The following is a 22,812-nucleotide window of genomic DNA, read 5'->3' as shown; positions in this document are numbered from 1 at the left end:
ACTATTTTAGCCCTCATCGGCAAGATCCGAGTGGTAAGCACTAATTAAGGACTGAATCTTGCCACGGATATCAATGGCGGTGGAATGAAACTGTCAATTGCACATCCTGATTTCACCATCGAATTTTATACAAATGACAAAAGCTACAAAGATATGGATATGTTTTATTGAACCACGATGAACGATTTAACACTTTACTATTCTGAAAAAAATTGTCTCCTAAAAAATAGCCCGAAAGGAAATAAAAAACACGTATTTCAAGATTGGAAATTTGTCTACAGTTACCACGACACTTTTCTCTACACGAAACGCACTCACGCACATTTATTATTATTATAAAAAAACACTAAAAACACTGAGAATCTTTGTGATAATTTTAAAAACAAATGAAATGTTTTGGAAAATATTCCATCTTGTCACTGACAGCCGAGCAACATGGCCGGCAACATAATTTTCGTAGTTCCGCTGCTCACCACCATGAACGCAAAACAGTGTCCTTCACATATATTTAGTAAGGGGTATTTTGTATGGGAGCTTCTTAAAAGTAAGGTATGAAAGATAGGGGTTAATTGAGGCTATAATCCACGCTTACCTGGTCAGACGGGTATTGTTAACGTTTATCAACTTTGGACTTAAAAAATATTACTAGCTTCTTTTTTTAGAACTAAATTTGGAATACTGCAAGCAAACCAACTTGATAATATTTCTCGAAAACAACTATGTTTACTATTTAATACTATTTAGAAAACTTTTGGTCACGTCTCGTTTGAGATTTCCATTTGCAGTACAACGTGGTAGAGACTGAACATTGAGTAGTGACTCAAGTGGATTGCACATGCGCATGGTGCGCATGGTAATTCGTTAGCCAATCTATTCAGATTTGCCGGTTTGATCAACGACTAGTGTTTATGTAAATGTAAATCATCAATGACTCCTACATATACAGAAGTCGTTGATATATAATTTTACTTATTCATACAAGGCGTAGATATCTCCAAGCAAGATCATCGACTCTTGGCGCTTTCTACTCACACATCTCAACGGGCATAACACTGAATATAAAACATTTACCACAGGTTTTTCACGGCATCGCAAATTCCAATAGAAAACTAGAAATCTCTGTATTTACTTGTGTTACTTATCATTGTGAACTTTCTAAAAATTAGTAGAATAAGGGCTCATAATTTTGTACAGTCTGCTTATAAGCATCGATGTTCCAAGTTTGAAGTGCGATATTTTCAATACTAATTGACTTTTCAGAAAGGTTGTTTAGAAACTTGGCAAGGGTTTATTGTCTTTGTTTTTACTAAAATTAGTCTTAATACGTTTAAAAATGAATTGATATGTAAAGGTGTATTTGACTCGAATTTTGGACAACTTGGTTATTAATTTGGACAATTTGGCTGTAAATTTGGACAGCTAATCCGCCTCAACAGGATGCCCATTGTTCTTCATTTCATGAACCAATCTTACCAAGTCTTCTTCCTGTTCATGTAAGGGAAACGTAGAATGACACAAGAAGCCCGGAAACTTTCCATATCATTCATTAAAGTGAGTTAACTTCGGTACTCCAAGTACGTGAGGATTCCCCCATTCCCTGGCCTTTCCGGGAGTCTTTCAAGGCTTTTCTCGCTACATCTCTTTCGTAGAGATGATGCTCCTTTGTTTCTCCAGGCATTTGTCCAACCTAGTCATCATAAAAGCTAAAACTTCACGAAATTTCGTGAGACCTGTTCAAAATAAGGAGTATCACCTCACTGGTGAATGTCTTAAAAAATTTCCTATTTTTCACACGAAAAATCTAATTCACAAGGGTACAAATATCCACTAACGTGAATCAACACAATATTCAATGAATATTTAATAATATCACTCAAAAACAGCGAACAAACTTTGTTAGTACTTCACCAAAACTAAATAAGACTGAAGTAAGCCACGAAGTTCTGTCATATTTCTCGTAAGCAATTGATCACACTGAATTTTCAACAAAGCAATTTCAACTCAAATCATATTCAAATTTTAACGTATTTAGTGTTAAAATCTTCCAAAAAGAACAAATATTTTTTCAAATATTTTTTAAATCCATAATTTTAATCAATTTATTTTTAGTGTCCTATTTTATCCTCAGTATCCAAAATAAGAAACTGGTCAAAATTTTGAGCCTTTACCCTATTTTGTCTTTCTGCATTCCTAATCGTTGCGTTTTATTCGTCGGAATTGATAAGCGAAATTGATATTCGTCAATTTACAAGCTGATGTCAAACAGCTTTATATAAGAAAGACGACAGTTTGCCAGGGGATGGAACGTAATAACTCCTTCACTACTACACTACCACTCTAGTGCATAACTTTGCATGTGTGTGTAAAACATTCATCTTACTAAATGATCAAGTGGTTTTTTTACCAATCTGCATATGTTTTTAACGTTTACTGTTCAGTACAAGTCGTACCTTCCTAAGAAGCAGACATATCTGAGAATAAATTTTTCAGTAAAAAATTTCCTATTTTTCACACGAAAAATCTAATTCACAAGGGTACAAATATCCACTAACGTGAATCAACACAATATTCAATGAATATTTAATAATATCACTCAAAAACAGCGAACAAACTTTGTTAGTACTTCACCAAAACTAAATAAGACTGAAGTAACCCGTCAAATCATTGCTCTACCTGCCTATTTTACTCGGAGGTTTTTTTGAATTTTAACGGTATATTCTAGTACATTCAGAGAAAATCTGCAGATTCTCGGCAGAATTTCTCCCTAGAAAATCTGCATAACCTCCATTACTTCACAAAAATATTGTTGATTTATGAAGAAACTGTAGAAGTTATAAAGAAAATTGTATGCTCTGCTTAACAAGCATTACCGAGTAGGGGAAGTGCTTATAATTTTGGACAGTCTGCATATAAGCATCGATATCCTAAGTTTGAAATGCCATATTTTCAATACTAATTGACTTTTTTTGTTACTCTCTTTTCAGAAGGATTGTTTAGAAACTTGGCAAGCTATTTATCATCTCATTTTTGCTAAAATTAGTTTTAATACGTTTAAAAATGAATTGATATGTAGAGGTGAATTTGACTCTTATTTTGGACAACTTGGTTATTAATTTTTACAACTTGTCTGTAAATTTGGACAGATAATCCGCCTCAACAGGATGCCCATTGTTCTTCATTTTATGAACCAATCTTACCAAGTCCTCTTCCTGGTCATGTAAGGGAAACGTGGAATGTCACAAGAAGCCCAGAAACTTTCCATATCATTCAGTAAAGTGGGTTGACTTCGGTACCCCAAGTACGTGCGGATTCACTCATTCCCTGCCCTTTCCGGGAGCCTTTCAAGGCATTTCTCACTGCATCTTTTTCGTAGATATGATGCTCCTTCATTTCTCTAGGCATTTGTCCAACCTAGTCATCACAAAAGCTAAAACTTCACGAAATTTCGTGAGAAAAACACCTGTCCAAAATAAGAATCATCACCTCACTGGTGAATGTCTTAAAAAATTTCCCATTTTTCACACGAAAAATATAATTCACAAGGCAAATCTCACTTCAGGTCAAATGTACAAATCATCAGTAACGTGAATCAACACAATATTCAATGAATATTCAATAATATCACTCAAAAAAAGCGAACAAACTTTGTTAGTACTTGACCAAAACTAAATAAGACTGAAGTAAGCCACGAAGTTCTGTCATATTTCTCGTAAGCAATTGCTCACACTGAATTTTCAACAAAGCAATTTCAACTCAAATCATATTCAAATTTTAACGTATTTAGTGTTAAAATATTCCAAAAAGAACAAATATTTAGATAGAATTCATTATTCATCAAATATTGGAATAAAAATCCATCATTTTAATCAATTTATTTTAAGTGTCCAATGTTATCCTCAAAGTGTCCAAAATAAGAAACTGGACAAAATTAGAAGCATTTCCCCTACACATTTTAGATAAGTAAAAAAACTGCGAGCAAAAATACTAATTTCTTAAAAATCGCCAATCGAATGATACAAAAACACGAAATTTTGGTCGACACTCTGTTTAAAGTTTTCACTTCACTTTTCTCTACTTGTAACACGGCGTCGCAGAATTCTTTATTTTATATAAACACCGTGATATCACTAAGAATAACTCTATAGAATTTTGCAAACTTCAGTGAAAAATTTTTCCATCTCTTCTGACACATCTTGTCTGGAAAGTCTGGAATGTAGAAAAAATCTACAGAATATCTACAGAAATTCGTCCAGAGATTCGTCAGAAAATCTGCCGAAATATTCTGACGAATTTTGTCCCAAGCCCAAATAAAATTCGTAAGAATATCTACAGAATTTATCTGCAGATATTCTGTAGAGATGTAGATTTTCTCTACAGAAATCTTAAAGATATCTGCAGATATTATTTGACGGGAAGCCACGAAGTTCTGTCATATTTCTCGTAAGCAATTGATCACACTGAATTTTCAACAAAGCAATTTCAACTCAAATCATATTCAAATTTTAACGTATTTAGTGTTAAAATCTTCCAAAAAGAACAAATATTTTTTCAAATATTTTTTAAATCCATAATTTTAATCAATTTATTTTTAGTGTCCTATTTTATCCTCAGTATCCAAAATAAGAAACTGGTCAAAATTTTGAGCCTTTACCCTATTTTGTCTTTCTGCATTCCTAATCGTTGCGTTTTATTCGTCGGAATTGATAAGCGAAATTGATATTCGTCAATTTACAAGCTGATGTCAAACAGCTTTATATAAGAAAGACGACAGTTTGCCAGGGGATGGAACGTAATAACTCCTTCACTACTACACTACCACTCTAGTGCATAACTTTGCATGTGTGTGTAAAACATTCATCTTACTAAATGATCAAGTGGTTTTTTTACCAATCTGCATATGTTTTTAACGTTTACTGTTCAGTACAAGTCGTACCTTCCTAAGAAGCAGACATATCTGAGTATAAATTTTTAAAATGTCTTATCCTACCCAATTTTTTCTTTGTGATGGTGTTCACTGTACACCTTGTGTGATAATCCCAAACTGTAAAGTAAGTATTAAATATAAAAGTATTAATTTAAACTATTTTTAAGCAGTTACATACTTTATACCGGCTTCTAAAATGTGCTGACGCAATTATATTGTGTGACAAAATGGCGTAATGACATTGTGATACCAGATATGATTGAATTTTTACAATGCGATAAAATTTTTTACGCGATTCCAAGCTCTCAAGAATTAATATTATCCGAGATTCTTTACAACTTTACATTATAATTTAGTGAATATAATGAATTATGTTTAATGTTTGAAGTCATAATTTGCATAAAGTCATCAGTTACCAAAATAGAGATGTGCGCCGCTCGGCGCGAGCCGCCGCGATTTTTGTTTAGCCGCCGTCGCCAAATATTTTTAATGCGCGCCGCCAGTTCTTTAAATTATTTATTATTATAATTATTATTTAATTATTTATTTTTTATTTTAAATTCTTTAAAATAAAAAACCTAAAAATGATCAAACTGTCAATAACTTAAAAAAATAATAAATAATCAATATATAACGGAAACGTACTACAACACGGCCGTTTTTATTACTCAAAAGTTTATGGCCTCTATCAAACAGAAATTCTAGTTATTAAATAAAATTTTCCTACTGTCGAAGAATTAATTTGATGGAAAAGACAGATTTGATCATTCTTTTGTCGATATAAACATTTTTTCTTTAAGTACAATTCTAGAGTCATTACAAAATAAAAATACCTATTTGAAGTTTGCACTTTTCATACCACAAAATTTAATTAACGGCCAGTGTGCACGCACGCACGAGCGTGAGTCCGGGTTACTACGATAAAAATTATTGTTGGCCAGACCTCTACATGACATATACTAAGTTGCTCGGACGAACTGACCACCCACATCACCCCCTTTTCAAAAATACCTATTTGAATTTCGCATACTGTAGAGGAGACCGGGGTAGAATTAGCCAGCAAAAGAAATTATTCATTGCGTATAATTTGTACAAAAAATGTTTGTACCAGGCTGAAAAATATTTTAATGAATAGGAAGGGATGTGTTTATTTCGAATAAGTAGTGGTTTCCTCAATATTCCTTTTAAAGCAGGCTATAACATCCCACTGTCTAATACCATGCGCGGCTTATCTACCCCGGTTCCCCTACGAGTATATCAATACGCTGGGAGGAGTCAACGTCCATAATACACAAGCAAACAAATTGTAAATTAGACGAAAGAAAGAAACGAATATATGAATACCTGCAAACGAATAAGGCATATAGAGATAAACGACATCTCGTTTACTCTTGAGTATTCAAGAAACAAAATGTCGGATATAAGCAAATAGTTAAGAACTAAAACAAATTGGGAGAAAAAGGACGGAAAAAGACCTTTCTTGACTTTTGTAATTTTACTCATTACGTAATTTCGAGGATGATTGTCCTTTAATATTCGATACCTTATAAATAGGATATTTATCCTCAAAACGCCACTATAAGAATAAAATTGCGAAAGTCGAGAGGCCTAGTGTTTCCGCCCATTTCCTGTTACACTCTAACACTCTTCGCATATTACAATAAATTAGCAAAAATACTAGGGGAAAGCGAGCTACCTTCGGACGATTTATTTTTCAAACAATTTATTTTTTTCAATGTATTATTAAAAATTAATTTGGGCCATTATGGTAATATATTTTAATGGCTAGTTCAATGCCTCGAATTTTTAGAAAAAAACTAAGGGTGAAATCAATAAATAGAAAAAAATTGAATTGTCCGAAGCTTGAGTCGTCCGAAGGTAGCGCGCTTTCTCCTATAGATATTCTAAAGGACCATTTTTTACATAAAAAAAAATTTGATTTAATTTAAAAATGTGAATATATTCTTTTGTTTTGGAATTGCATTGCTAAAGATAGTGTAATTGTACTGTACAACATGTAGGGTAAATGTCCTAATTCAAAACCATTTCCAGACGCTTTAACTTTGACAAAAGATTCAACACATTAAGTTCATATTTTTTCTGAAGAGAATTACATAAATTTGCTCCTTCACTCTTCTAGAATGCTACTGTTTAGTAAAAATTCTTTAGATATAATTTGAAAACTTCTTAAATATAAGAAAAATACGCGAGCGTAAAATGTTTCTATTGGAAACATATTAATCTAAATGGAGACAAGGGAAAGTTTCTAATTAGAGACAAACAGTGTAAGTGAAACCGCGACGAAAGGCTTCCAAAACCTTGTTGAGTTGCTCCTGAATGCAAGACATGTTCTTATTCCTGGTCTTTTCTCCTTTCCCATCTAAAACAATAAGAAAATCTCTCCAAAAAAAAATTATATTTTCGGGGTTTCCTACACCGAGAAAAACTAGGATGGTAAAATTTACCATCCTCCATACAAAAGTCTAGTGGCCGGATAGTAAAAAAGTCACCCAGCAAACGCGTTATTAAATCGGACTGTCAAAAATTGTAGAATCTATTGTATGGATAGTAAATTCTAATAGCTGGATGGTAAATTCTAATATCCCCGGATATAAGATTTACTAGCCGGATGGTAAATTTTACTGGTAGGATAGTAAATTTTACTAGCCGGATATTAGAATGAAAAATATCGGAAAAATGTATTTTTCCCTGTTTTCATTAATTTTTGGCCATTGTTTGATAGCTTGGGGCCCTTCCTGGATGACATTCTCTGTATTTCAAGCCATTTTGGTGCGTGAAAATCTTTTTCCAACATTGACGACTGCGCCGAGATTTGAAAACACGCAATCTTTGTGATGACAGTCGAGCATCTTCCAGCTGCACCACGAATTCCTATAAATGTATTCAAAGCATATCGGGAACCGTTGCATCGGCACCCACGATATTCCAAAATGACATTCTAACAGCAGGATGGCAAATTTTACTGGCTTGGATAGTAATTTCAATCCAAATTACTATCCTCCGTTAAAATCTAATGTCTTCCAATAAATAAACAACAGTCACCTCATTGAGTTTTTCATTGGAAAACATGGTCGATCGATGAAAAATTCGATGGCGATAAGGTGCACTTTTAATTTTTTTGAGAAATTAACAAATTAAAATTTGTGAATATTAATGAATTTTCGCTTTATTTGGAGCAAAATTAACTAAATAATGAAACTGTGGTATAGAAAATATATAAATATAATAATTTAGTACTGTATTTATCGTAAAAACAATGACGTTTCCATTTCGAGTAGCGAAAAATTTCCATTTGGAGCAGGTATTGAATTAGCTTAATTTACCCTAGTAATAGTAATTCAACATTTATTGTTTACAGGTAATAAATGAGGACAATTGCTGGAATGTATTAAAGGAGTGTATAAGCGAAGGAAAATCCGACATCTACAATGCAGTATTGTCTTTTATAAAAATCAATTATAAATATCTTGTAAACAAAGCACTCCTAAATCGTTCCTTCGAGGATTTGATAGCTATTTTAACAATCATCCCTAATTATGAAGACTTTCAAACACTGCAGGAAACTATCAACCGTTTTCGGCCCATCCCAATGGAAATCGACTGAATCAACAATATTTTATTATTTTTTTTAATAATTTCGTAATTATGTCAAAATTTATATTTATTTTTTTTTTTGTAAGAACTCAACGTATCTTGACTGTTGAAAGAAATAATAGTAAAATCATTCTCAATCTTTTATAATTCTTTAATGGTTTTCTCACATTTTCCATATTAAAGTTATTTCAAACACACAAAAAACTTGGAAAGATGTACCAAATTAATGTTTTTGGATTACTCCGTTTTACAGAAATGTTTAATAGAAAACAATACTGAATGAAATTTTTAAAATAGAAAATTGAATATTGTAAAACAGTTGAGAAGAAGATCTATGATGGCTTTTGCATAGGCTTCTCAATACAGATAAAATATACATTTTAACATTTACTGTGAAAAATTATTTAAACCAAAACGGAAGGAAAATTATAATAAGTGACGATTGTACTCTCATGATCAATAAAATTGATTTTGATTGCACACTCGACTTGTCTAAAATAATTACTTTGCCGCTGATGAATTCATCAATTATCGCACCATTTTGTATCCCATTGAATTTTAAATGTACAGTGAGTGTCAATAGTTTGTTGCCTAATAGATGTTTGAGAAATCAAGTGAAAAAAATGATAGAAAAAAATACTTTTCCAAATTTTTCTTTTTGCAGATGAGTTCCTTGTAATCCGTAGATATTATTTATAATTTTCAAAAAAAAAAAAATTATTTCATATCAAAAATAATTGTTTTCCAAAAGTTGGTAATTTTTGAAAAATCAAAAGTTTGTTGCCTCATTAAAAAAACTAATTCAAAATGGTGAAAACGTGCAACCAACTTTATGTAAACCGGTTACATTTTGAGCTTATGTCATTTGATAGGCAAATGGTGGATTTGTACATTTTTAAGGCTGTCAATGTTAAATATATAGGTGTAAGAGTGATGATAAATAACAAGAAATAATCAGTTTTTTGATAATTCATAATTTAGGTTATAATGGCAAATTACAAAAAGTTGAAAGGTGGGATATTGTCCAGAGATACTGCTGGAAGGAGTCGGCGTCGCTTAATTGCCAAATTTTATGGAAATGGAAATGGAACTCAAGAATAAAGCAGCGGGGGCTGATAGAATAAGAGCTAGCCTTCTGAAAAATATCCCAACCGAAGCAAAAACACTGCTCTTAGAGATATTTAATAGTTTTTTAGAGTCAAATATAATTCCTGATTCATGGTTAGTGTCAAAGGTCATAGCTATAAAGAAACCTGGTAAAGATGGCTCACACTGTGATCACTACAGACCTATCTGCCTGCTTTCCATAGTCCGCAAACTTTTCGAAAAACTACTTTTGAGTAGACTAGATCGTTGGGCCAAACAGGAAGATTTGATCCCAAAATCACAAATGGGTTTTAAAAATGGCGTGGGCACCCAAAACTGCTTAGTGAAGCTACACACGCAGATCCAATATGCTTGGAGTAAAAAGAAAATGCTGGGATGTGCGTTTCTTGATGTAAAATCAGCGTACGATAACGTCTTACAGTGGATATACTCTGCAGAGATCTCGTGTTACATGGGCTTCCTTTGAAAATTGGACTTCTGATTAGTCGCCTGTTTACAGAAAGAAGGCTACAATTCTATCAAAATAACAGGGTGCAAATCATTCGCACAGGATTTAGAGGACTACCTCAAGGATCGGTGCTGTCACCCCTATGTTACAACCTCTATGTACGGGAGCTCGAATCTGTGATACCTGATGACTGCTTTATTTTACAATATGCGGACGATATAGCCGTAGGTGTAGTCCATGCAGATCCCAGTGGGATTGAAAATTCTTTATCCAGAGCATGCTCAGCGGTACAGAATTTCTTGGAAACTAAAGGCCTGAACTTGTCTATTCAAAAATCAGCTTTTGTGCTTTTCACTCGAAAGCACAATCCTCCGGTTATCAGAGTGGAGTGGAACGATGGGGTACTGCAAGGTGTCACATCATACAAATACCTTGGTGTAATATTTGATTGCAAATGTTTGTGGGCAGCCCATATAAGAAGTATCACAGCATCATGCAGTAAAAGGATTAACTTCTTAAGAGCAGTATGTGGTCAAAGGTGGGGAGCTCACCCGGCGGTCTTAAGAACTATATACGTTACAACCATCAGATCTGTGCTTGAATATGGATGCCTGGTGTTTAGAACGACAGCCAAGGGACATATGATAAAACTATCGAATCCAGTGGCGTTGTTTACGTATATGTTTAGGATTAATGAAGTCAACACACACAATGACAGTGGAGGTTTTGGCGGGTATTTGTCCATTGGAGCTGCGTTTTATTTTACTTGGCGAAAGATTTTTAATAAAGGCTACGGTGCGTCAACCAGATCTGTGGGAAGACCTCAGACAACTCCAAGAAATAGGATCACGGTACACATTATCCCATATAGTAGGGGCTTTGGACGAAATAGGGTGGAGCCCTACGCATGGTTCCGAGAACTTGCATAGCGTCTTCCATGAGAGGATTAATGCAGTGGTAAGTATATCTGTGTGGGAGCAGCTAAGAGGCTTCCCCAAAGATATGTGGAGTTCTGTGGCCAGTTCTTTTGTTTTCGAAACGCTTCATAATGAGAATTTAGTGGCAGCCCGTGTGATATACACTGATGGCTCTAAATCACAGCAAGGTGTTGGTGTGGGAATTTGGGACGTCACAACCAGATCACAGGACTGTATCGCTTTGAATTATAATGCATCTAATTTTACTGCAGAATTAACAGCAATTAAAATGGCCCTCAGATTTGCTATTGAACACCCTACAGAACACGAGCAGAATTGCGTATTGTCAGATTCATTGTCCAGCATTTTATCAATAAAACACTATAATGGCAAGAATGTTGGTGGCTTACTGCATCGGGAAATTGCTGGGTTAATTGAAGATCTTAGGCAGTGGGAAAAATCTGTGAGCATTTGCTGAGTACCATCGCATGTAGGAGTGATTAGTAACGATATGGCAGACGAAGCAGCGAGACAAGGAGCATGTTCCTCAGTTGTCCAAGATGAAATGACTAGAACAGAAGATTGGTTCACCATTGCTAGATGGGAGTGTGTAAGTCAATGGAAAGTGGCGTGGCACGTGGACGAACTCGGCAGATATTGTCATTCAATCTTACCAGAGTGTAATGTACAGCCATGGTTTGCGGGACTAGGTTAACTGAATAGAGAGACCATTGTTATAGTAAGTCGACTGATTTCGAACCATGTAGGATTAAGAGTACATTTACACAGGATAAATATAGCTGATCATCCATTATGTGAGCGCTGTAATGAATATGAGGACAGTCATCATGTCCTCTTCAGGTGTCCGCGATTTGTGGTTGGCAGAGAAGAGCTTGTTTCCTCATGCAGTGCTATATCCCCTAGCCTCCAGGTTAGGGACATATTAGCACTGTGTCTCGAGCGCAAGCTCACTGGACCTTTAATTATGATAGCCAGATTTGTCAAGAGAAATGGCATCCAAATATAATACTTCTAGGAATCCTGGCAGTATCACTCCTATGAGTGTTTAAAAGTGTATAGTACAGATTTATGTATTTATTTTTATGTAAGTGATTGCGAGTTAGTGACAATGTTCTACCATGTAGGTTTTCGGTCATGATAGACTAAGAGCCTGAGACCTGAATTAGAGAGGGATGGGTGGGGATATAGAAAAAAAAAACATGATACAGTAGCACTCTCAAATTCGGGCATATGGGACCGAAATGTCAGCCGAATTAGACAGAAATTCGTGCGACAAACTTTTTGAAATGCAACGATTTTTATTCATGTCCCGTCTGGTCTGACACAGGGTAAGGGGGGCCCAGCGTTGAGCTATTAATTAACACCCAGCTTTAGGCACTATTTTAGCCCTCATCGGAAAGGCACAAATTAAGGACTGAATCTTGCCATGTATATCAATGGCGGTGGAATGAAGCTGTCAATTGCACATCCTGATTTCACCTTCGAATTTTATACAAATGATAGAAGCTACAAAGATAGGGATATGTTTTATTTAACCAGTATGAATGATTTAACACTTTAGAAAAGCAAAAACTATTCTGAAAAAAAAAATTGTCTCTCAAAAAATACCCCCGAAAGGAAATAAAAACACGTATTACAACGTTGGAAATTTGTTTATAGTTATCACAACACATTTCTCTACACGAAACGCTTCCACGCACATTTATTACTATTTAAACAAAACACTAAAAACACTGAGAATCTTTGCGAGAATTTTAAAAACAAATAAAATATTTTGGAAAAAATTCCATCTTGTCACTGACAGCTGAGCATCACGGCCGACAACATAATTTTCGTAGTTCCGCTGCTCACCACCATGAACGCAAAACAGTGTCCTTCACATATATTTAGTAAGGGGTATTTTGTATGGGAGCTTCTTAAAGGTAAGGTATGAAAGATAGGGGTTAATTGAGGCTATAATCCACGCTTACCTGGTCAGACGGGGTTAATACAGATATTGAGTTTAAACACTCATATATTACGTAAATTGCGTGAAAATTCCTCAATAATGCAAAATCACATCAAAACTAAGACAAACCATGCTAAATTTGAGCATATTTGATTCATTTGATAATAATAATCAAACTTGCAAAATGTCAACAAACTTTTTTCAAATGTAACCGCTGCCCAAATTAAAAAGTAGCCCGATCTTAAAAGAGCCGAATTTGCGAGAGTCTACTGTATACTTTTGTTATCAAGGAAAATTAAAACGGTCAAAAAGTCAAGTATTTTTCTTATTATTTATTAATTAGTCTACAAAGCTGTTTTCTTCTGACGCTAAATAACTCAAAATCGAGGGATTTTTATTATATAACTAGTCTCTTTGTGGCGTTCGAGCAGTAAAAAAAATGAAGATCGCTTTCGAAAGCCAAAGATTTTTTTTTTTTACTTTTCGTTTCCTTCACGTAAAGCATGTCCACGATAAAATTTGAAGAAAACAAAAACGATTTAACTTCAAAGCATGTGTTATAATATTTTTTACTCAGTGCCTTTTATAATCCAACTTTTGGCTTCCAAATTCTCGGATTTTTTTTTCTTGAGACCCGCAATTATGGTTTTGATTAAAGGTCATTTCTACGTGTCCTACCTCCTGACTATCCTTTTCCACTTCTAAGCAAAACTTTTGATGTCCTTGGCTCTTTTAGCATTCCTCCTCATGTCTCTCTTCAAAATATCCCAGTATTTCTCAATTAGCCGAATTCCTGGGTTATTTGATGGGTTGCAGTCACGCAGCACACTGGATGGCGTTATCTTTAACCTTTTAAGGACGATTGGGTCACCGGTGACCCAAAAATGAAATTTTTCCTACGATCTTCTAAAGTTATGCTTTAAAAGTGATTTTTTCTGAGCCCCGATTTTTGACCTTCTCGTCCTTAACTCTTTCGTCTCCTTTGGGACTTTTGGTACCCATGGAAAAAAGAATTTTTTTTGACTATTTAGAATCGATAAAAATCCGATTTTTGTGGATGATTACAAACTATAAGGATGTCCGAATCTAGGATATTTTTTGCAGGATCCCAATTAACTCCTGAGCTAAGATAGGGGAAAGTGGTCTGCCTTTGAACGAAAAATAATGTTCCAAATTTGAGATTTTTTTCAGAGTAAACTACAAAAGGAGTTTTACTTTGCACTACACCAAAAAATTCTCTTGTTCATTAAGCTTCTATGCTTACCCCATTCAGGACTCGCAAGTCCTCAGTTTTTCCTGGTGTGGAACTTAAAAATGTGATGTCGATATATTCAAAGGCAGCCTGCATGGTCTGCCTTTGAATGTGGTTGGGCAGCCTTTGAATCTTAATTTTTCACTGAGAATATTAGGGCTGTAGCATTAAACGGCCCATAATTGATTAGCATGAACCCTAATGCACTCAATAAAACCACCACTGTAGTCAAAAGTCATTATACAACAACATTTCTTACATTTTTCTGAACCACTGTTTTTCACTTGAAAATTTGTAAGAAAACGCTATTGAAGTTGACAATTCTCAGTTTGAAACATCCCGGCCGGAGGAAGATAGCATAAGTATTTGTATGACATTCGTCAGACAAAAGTAGGAGTTCTATTCTGCTCCCGGACAGGAAGCTGTCAGATGTTTCAATGTATGGAAAGAGAGGATTCAAAGGCACACAACATTAAGATTCAAAGGCTGCCGCAGAGAAATATTTGCAAACTTTTATCACCCACAAAATTTGTCTCATCTGAATCAAAATGTATTTGGAGAAATACCATCCAAGAATAACCTTCTATGACTCACAATAGAAGATTTGTTCCAAAAATTATTTTGATTATGAAAAAACACATGAATTGTGGAACATCAAAATTACAGTTTTGAGCTCAGTTTCCTTTTTTTTGCCCTAGAACCTAGAAAATAAGAGCTAGGGTCTGCATTTTTTGATGACTTGTGAGGATTATGAATAGCTATCTAATAGAAAAGAATTTATGCTTAAAAGAAAAATGAAAAAAATTACAATATTCAAAGGCTGCCGCATTCAAAGGCAGACCACTTTCCCCTATTCCTGATCTAAAATCGTGAATTTTCGATTTTCTGCTTCCTTGCAGATTTGCTTTCAGGGAAGTTTTTCCTATTCTTCCAGATTTTGGGGAATTCTGATTGTCCAAAAAGTGTTTTTTTTTGGCTCTTGAGAAAGCTTAATGTGTCTACAATAACATCGTGTTGAGAGGAATGTGTGTTAAAGTGTTATTGTGTGAAATATTTTGAGGAATCTGTTGGAAAGCAGGAGCTGGGTGTCCTTTTTAGCACTTCCTGGACATCCCACAAGATACTGGTCAATAATTTTTCTTGTTTTAGTGATCAACATTGTAAAGGAGTCATTTGACACGCAAAAATAATTCACAGAATTGATATTATTGGCTTTTGGAAAATTGAAGTTTGTCTCCTTTTCGTTCTTTTGGGGACGAGAGTACCCATGAGTTTTCCAATTTCCCAGAGGCGGAGAAAATTCTTTCTCTACAAAAGTATCATATTATGACCACTAAGACTTACAATAAAGTGAGTTTTACTGAAATTCGTTCGCTGGATATGTTGTGGTCCGGAAAGAGTTAAAGGGTTAAACCATCTTATAGTGTCCTTGACATAATGACAGAATGCTAGGTATGGCTAGAACAGTGGAGGATTGTTGTGGTCACGATAAAGCGGCAGAGGACGCTTTTGAAGGCACTTCTTTATGTACATAAATCTCGCAATTAATTGTGTCCATTGTGAAGAACTCTTGGCTCCTACGACCACAGGTGCCAATCGCTATCCATGAGTTTTTTTTTTTGGAAATTTCGAGTAATTTTTTAATGGGTACTTCTTAGTTACACCCTTCCGAGATTTTGCGGTATAAAATTGCTGACCAGGAAGTCGTTTGAAATCGCCTTTTACGATCGTTTCATCATCCATTAGAATGCACCCTTTAATACCCCTCACAAGTTTGTCATTCAATCTTCGGGCTCTAGTTTTGGCCACAAGGCATTGCTCACCACTACGATAGGCTGTTGGTTGGGCTTTGCTAGTAAGCAAATCATTTTTCTTCTTGATCTTCTGCACCAAACTATTTAAGATACCCATTTTTTTGGTCACATCTCGTGGAGAAGCATAGGGGTTAATCTTGAAGTACACAAGCACTTTTTCTCAATTTGTTGGTCTTGAATTCCTCGATTTTTACCACATTCTGGTTTTTGAGCAATAGTTTTGGTTTCCTTGAATCGTAAAATTACGTTCCAAACGGTCCCACGTGAGTTTCCAGTTATTATTATTAATCGTATCGAGAAACTTTATTTGGTATTACAAAATAATCGTTACAATGTGCCTCGTGTTGGAAGAATCTGCTGATCGTAGATCGCCCAGGAACGCCTTTCCCGTAGTGAATGCTTCTTCCGTGCTCCTGAAGGATTTTTGGGCAGAGGCGATGCATTTTATTACGTTTTTATCACAGTGAATAATGTCTTTTTCGCGCCGACATTCAGTTGTTTGCACCGCACCGGACGGGACTCGAACTCACAGCTGTGAGAGTCGAGTCAAAGATCTCACTGTTCAAGACCAAATGGTCTTACCGATTGCGCCACTGAGATCCCCAATTCCCAGTTATTCTTCCTATTTGTGAATACGTGAGATATGGATTTTGAAGATGCGTGTCAACCATGGCTTCTCGCCTTTTCTCCATTTTTGTTTAATTTCTCACTGATTAATAAACATAGATGGGAATACCATACTAAAACAAAGCTAATGAATGACACTTCAATGTGAACACAAAAAAAACATTCCGCACTGTCATCAGGTTTTGACAGATTGATTTGTTCAAATTTTATCGTGGACATGCTTTAGTGGCTGATAAAGCTCCTTCTTGTTCGAATTTCGAAGTGTCTTGTGGGTCGTGACCGTGTGAGTATCAGTCATCGCTTTGTTATAAGAAAAAACGCAACAGTGACACTCGTATTCTTGTTCCATTGTTATTCGCCTCATAAAATCACTCAATAAATCTTGAAACATTTGATAATTTTCAAATTATTTCAACCTTGTGTGAAAATTCAGTTTAAAAATTTAAAATTGTGTATGAATTCATCGAGCATCAAATACATTTTTAGCAAAAGAGTTCTTTTTATCCTTTATCCAAGGCACTATTTATTGAACAGTCAAATTCCAGATGTGAATGAGAAGATTATATTTGGTTTCTTTATGAGCCCTCGAAACTTTCACCTAACCTATAATCGTTTTCGAAGTGCAAAAGTTAAACAACCCTAGAAATTATGTTTCTGAAACAATTATAGAGTGCAAGTTCAGATTCGTTAAATCTCCGATAAGGCCCAAATAGTAAGTAAAGATTATATTGAAATTTTCAACTTAAATAAATTAATCGCAGATTTCTTTTGTTGAATTCTCTAAGAAAAGAAAAAAATCAAAAAAGTATGCTTTATCAAACTACTATCTATTCTAACAATATTTGAGAGCATACAGCTGTATTATCTTTATTACAATAATTAATTTTTATGCAAAGTTTACCCTTTTTTTTTGGGGGGGGAGGAAACAGTCATTGTGGTATTGCCCGAAAAGATAAACTGAGCTCGTCATAACCCATTTTTCGACTCAATATCACATTATTTCCACACCATAATCGACTTCTTATCTAATCAGCAAGAGAAAAAGCGCTATCTCTCTAGCAAAGCGACATTCCTACTAGTTGCATTTGTAAAATTCACGTTAAAACATGTCAGCAACACACTGGTTTGATTCTGAAGCCCCTCAAGCCACCAAATCTACCCAGGATAGTCCCTGGCAGGCTACAAAGAACAGCATTCGCGAGCGAAATGCCTATCTCTTGGCTAGTGACCTAATGTCGGACGTTTCATTCGTTGTGGGTCAAGCAAAAGTTAAGATTCCTGCTCATCGACATGTCCTAGCTACGACAAGTGCCTCCTTCTACGAAGCCCTCTACGAGCGCCCTAATCCTCCGCCAGAAATTGAGGTATGCCCAAATTTAATTTTCTATAAGGTTTAATTCAACACGTTTTTACAGTGAATCAGTGATAATATAGAGTGAACTCGAAGCTTCCTTATCTTTGTTTGTTGACTATATGAAACGAGTATTTATACAATTTCGACGTGAGTTTTTTTTTTCTTAACGAAGCATTTGAATATTTTGAAAAAATTGTGGAGAAATTAATCACATTAGAAATATATTGATAATATAAATATTTTGGTTTGCGCACATTTTTCTATGGAGGTATAGTAATTATTTTATCAATTTAACATCGTCTTTTTTTTTTATTTGTAATAATAAATTCCGATACTGTTAAAGAACATAATGGAACATCAAAATACAGAAAAGGGCTCTTAAATTTAGTGTACCGTCGTTGCGGGTGACTTTGCACTCGGGGGTCGGGGGTGACTTTGCTGTCCGTAAGACTTTCATAAATTCTAGCACTTACTGATAGTCTTCACCGATTCGGTCTACCATGTCAAAGTATATAGGGATATGTTAAGTACCAAGTAAGGTACAATGATCCTCAAAAGGATTCTTGTAGTTTCAGTAATAGTCAATGAAATGCTAGTGTAGGTATTTTGGCAAAAAACAGCTCCGTGAAAAAATTATCTGAAGGTTCAATTCCAAAATCGATTTCAGTAAAATGCCCAAATCTATTCTAAATTTATCAAGTTAGAATAATCTACTTTGATTTTGTTCACTATTTTTATTGAAATATTTTTTTTTCACTATTATCTCCGTAAGAACACATGATTTATGTTATAAAATTGCATATAATGGTCTTTCTAAAGCTTTATTGTAAAAGTATTTGGCTAAAAATTATCCAATTTTTTTGGGAATTTAAGATAAAATGACCGAGATCTACAAGATAGTATGATCGCCATCTTGATTTGACATTTTTGTCCGCCATTTCGAATAACTGTCAAAACAAAAATCTCATCCGATTGAGCTGAAATTTTAGTATGTTCTAGCTGATATCAAGGCCTTTTCAAAACGTATATAAAATCCGACCTACGTCATGCGATTGTCTGGATACAGGGGCTCCAATTTCAAAATTTCGACATTTTCATGAATACAAAACTACGGGGAGCTTCTTTTATCAAAACCATCACAAAAAAGACAGCACTGTCGTTAGGCGATGAGATCAAACAAACAAACAAAAAGAAAAGTAATGTTTTTGTTTATAACAGCGTATTATTTGAGTATCTGAAAAACTGTTTTTGCAAAGATGAAAAAATAAAAAAAAATAAATAAATGTACTTTTCGTTTATTTTTTTTAATTATGTAAGAGTAAATAAATATATAAAATAAAAGCCTCAACCATCTTTAAAGGTTACTGAGGCATTTCGTTCAGGTTTTAAAAGTCAGGATTAGAAAATACAGACAAAATATGAATATTTCAAAATTTTAAACTTTGATCCTCTGTATCTAGGTAAATGCTTAACGTACACTGGAGCATAGATATGTTTTGAAAAGGTCTTGACATCAGCTACAACATATTAAAATTTCAACCCAATCGAACCAGTTTTAGGTTTTTACAGTTTTTCAAAATGGCGGACAGAAACGTCAAATCAAGATGGCGACCACCTCAACTTGTAGATCTCGTGCGTCTTACCCTTAGATGTAAAGATCGTCATTGTCGTTTATTATCAGAAATAGTTGATTTTTTAACATTTATTAAAAAGTGCAAAGTCACCAGCACCGTATCCCAAATGCAATCCTTTTTCCTTGATTTTTTTTAACATAGTAAAATTTTATAAAATCAATGTTAGTGGCACAAAATCCGTTCATTAACAACTAAATACAAATAATTTTACTCATTCATCCCCCTCCTTTCACTTTAACTATCCACTTTTAGACGGTAAAGTTGAAAAACAGCAAAAAAAAGTGCAGTCACCCGCAACGACGGTATTTATAAAACTAAACAAAATTTGTCAAAATTAGTTGATTTAAAACTTACAAATGGCAAATAAAAAAATATTACATTGCTTTCAAATTTAACACACTGATAACGCGAAATTTTAGTCGAACCAATTTTATAGTTCGAACAACATTCGTAATGGCTCCGACATACTTTTTAAATCAGGAGAATTCAAGAATTTCATGAGAATAAAACTAAGTAACCATTTTTTCTTTCTCTTAAGGCTATCAAAGTCCAAATTCTCAAATTGGTTTGCTTAGAATTTAAAATTTTACCCAAAGTTTTGCTACATAAGGTGTTATTAAATTTCATAAAAATGTCATAGATGAGATTAATTACTTTATCTAAGACTCATTATTTTATCAATTATCTTAGGTAACTGACGTCGAGGAGGTTTACTTTCGTGCCCTATTGCGCTATATGTATTGCGATGAGCTGAATATAAACTCTGAAAATAGCTTCGAACTTTTGCGTCTGTCCCTACGTTTCGGAATTCGCCACATGGAAACCCAAGTTGTTGAATTCATTGAACAAAGTCTCTCCACAGACAACGTACTAGAAGTATTCCAGCAATCCACAGTTCTAGGTTGTCAATCCCTCAGAGAGAAGTGCTACAGGATCATCGAATGGACAATCAGGGAAATTTTGGCTACTGACAAATTCGTGAACACTTCTAGAGAAATCTTGGGCCTGATCTTGCAAATGCCGAGACTCAATTGCCGAGAAGTTGAAATCTACCGTGCAGTGATGCTTTGGATTAAACATCAGTGCAATGATAGGGATTTACCCACAGATGGTGAGGCATTAAACGTCAGTATTTGAATTTAAATTGACATAACGAACTAACGATATTCTTTTGTAGGCGAATCTAAAAGAGAATGGTTAGGTCTTGATCTTTTGCATCTCATCAGATTCCCAACAATGACAGCTGAAGAGTTTTCAGAGTGTGCAACACTCGATGGCTTTCTAACTGCTGACGAGATATCCCGGATCTTTCTCGTGATTATGGATAAATTCAGCGGAGCCATTGAATTCTCCCATATCCCACGAACATCCGTGATATCTTTCGAAACTTCTCGTAGCATCGTGATCCTCAATCGATTTACAAAATGGTCTCGTGGCTTCAATCGTACCATAAACTATGATCATCACAGTGTCCTTATGAGTGTCACTAAGCCTACAATCGTAGCCGGTTTTGGTCTACTACTTGACCAAAGTGACGTAACTCTGGATGGAGCAATTCTAACATTTGCCGGACGTGATCTTAATTTGGAAACACTCGAAAACGGAACTCATATCAACAGAATTGCCATGAAGGACAATTTCTACATGGTTCATGTGCTCCTGGAGCAACCTGTCCTTCTAGAAACTCACGAAATGTATCTTGTGAAGTTAATGAACCCAACCAATGGATTCCAAACCATCACTGGAGAAGTTAGAGAAAAGATTACTTTTGGCAATGCTGCAATTTCATTTAAAAAACCGACAAAGAGTCCGTATGTCAATGCTATCGCTGAGATTCTCACGTTGAGTTAAATCGTTTTCTTTACATTTTTTTTATTGCTTAAATGTCTCGAATTAACAGAGATAGGGTAAAGTTTATAATTTGGAATTAGTATTACAAGTTGGACAATTCGCCGGTACAAGTTGGACATGGCTTTTTTCTTGATAAATACAGTACAAAATTTGTTTCTAAGCACAAGGAACCAAATTATAAAACTAAAGCATTAAAGATATACACATAAAAATGAAGTACTAAATTTATCAAGACAAAAAGCCCTGTCCAAATTGTACCATTATTGTCCAACTTGTACCACTGTCCAACTTGTACCACTTTACCCTAGAGCAAAATATATTTTTCAATGAAATCAACTTTGTTAATGCCACCATATGAAATTTTTGATTGCGTATAATTTGTACAAAAAATGTTTGGAGAAATATTTCAATTAATAGTCAAGGAAGTATAAATATTTAGAATAAAGAGTGGTTTCCTCAATATTCCTTCGAAGGCAAACTATAAGATACCACTATCTAATACTACACGTGGCTAATTCTACCCCGGTCTCCCCTCTAGGATTAAACAATATCACAAAATATTCAGCCTATCCAGAACTTTTAAATTCATTACAAAAAAAATCGGACGAGGAGAATCTGCTAAAACCGAATTCATAATTACGTCATGTCCTTTTTACTTTTATTTCAGATTTTAAGATCATTTATTCAACTAAATTCTTTTACGTGGAAATTAATCTCGAAATAAAGAAAATATTTGCATGGGAAAAGGATCATTTTTGTATAAGAATAATTTTCGTATTTTCGAATTTACCTTGTTAAATAAGTTTTCTAAATTCTTATTGTTCGAATTCTACTGAAGTCAGGTATTAATCTCGAAATTTCCTTTTCTACTGCCTAAGCTATATTTGCTGTGGGTCTCGGTCAAAATCCTGAAAGCCGTTATACGACCCGAAATGACCAAGAGTAGACAATTTGCTTCAATATGGGCATAAATTTCTCTAGTGTGTAGAAGCCATAAAGGTAATTTTTGGGCGTAGTGGCTACTTTAGTATGAAGGGGGATCTATATATCTATAGAAACTAGAGAAATTTATGCCCGTATTGAAGCAAATTGTCTACTTTTGGTCATTTCGGGTCGTATAACGGCTTTTGGAGAGAGAACAGAGAGAGATATCGACAAGCGGTTTTCGGCAAAGAGTAAATGTCGATGGGCGGCTAGAAGTAGGTGATGTTAGATCCACCAACCACCCCCTCCTACTTCCATTTTGGAACATCACCAAATTTTGTTTTGTTTTTTCAGTTACTCAGCCCCTATGGCATCG

General features: G+C 34.7%; 2 protein-coding genes across 2 annotated transcripts in view; one reads left to right on the top strand and one right to left on the bottom strand.

Moving 5' to 3' along the window:
- LOC129801955 (anillin-like) overlaps positions 1-22,812 on the bottom strand; it is a 44,669-nt gene that overhangs the window by 5,663 nt on the left and 16,194 nt on the right. The window lies entirely within an intron of this gene.
- Positions 9,646-22,261, top strand: LOC129801959 (BTB/POZ domain-containing protein 3-like). The gene is made up of 3 exons (XM_055847459.1): positions 9,646-18,037; positions 20,352-20,772; positions 20,839-22,261. Exons 1-3 carry the CDS (start codon positions 17,780-17,782, stop codon positions 21,510-21,512), a joined length of 1,353 nt encoding a protein of 450 aa, XP_055703434.1. The 5' UTR covers positions 9,646-17,779; the 3' UTR covers positions 21,513-22,261.

The sequence above is a fragment of the Phlebotomus papatasi genome, chromosome 2 (genome assembly GCF_024763615.1).
Source record: "Phlebotomus papatasi isolate M1 chromosome 2, Ppap_2.1, whole genome shotgun sequence".
NCBI classification, from domain to species: domain Eukaryota; kingdom Metazoa; phylum Arthropoda; class Insecta; order Diptera; family Psychodidae; genus Phlebotomus; species Phlebotomus papatasi.
This window is presented reverse-complemented; position numbering and strand designations above follow the sequence as displayed.

Bases quoted from the DNA above. Each gene is read 5' to 3' on its own strand.
- LOC129801959 (XM_055847459.1), top strand. From the start codon at position 17,780: ATGTCAGCAACACACTGGTTTGATTCTGAAGCCCCTCAAGCCACCAAA. The intron at 18,038-20,351 runs GTATGCCCAAAT...CAATTATCTTAG, and splicing joins ATCCTCCGCCAGAAATTGAG to GTAACTGACGTCGAGGAGGT. The intron at 20,773-20,838 runs GTGAGGCATTAA...ATTCTTTTGTAG, and splicing joins TAGGGATTTACCCACAGATG to GCGAATCTAAAAGAGAATGG.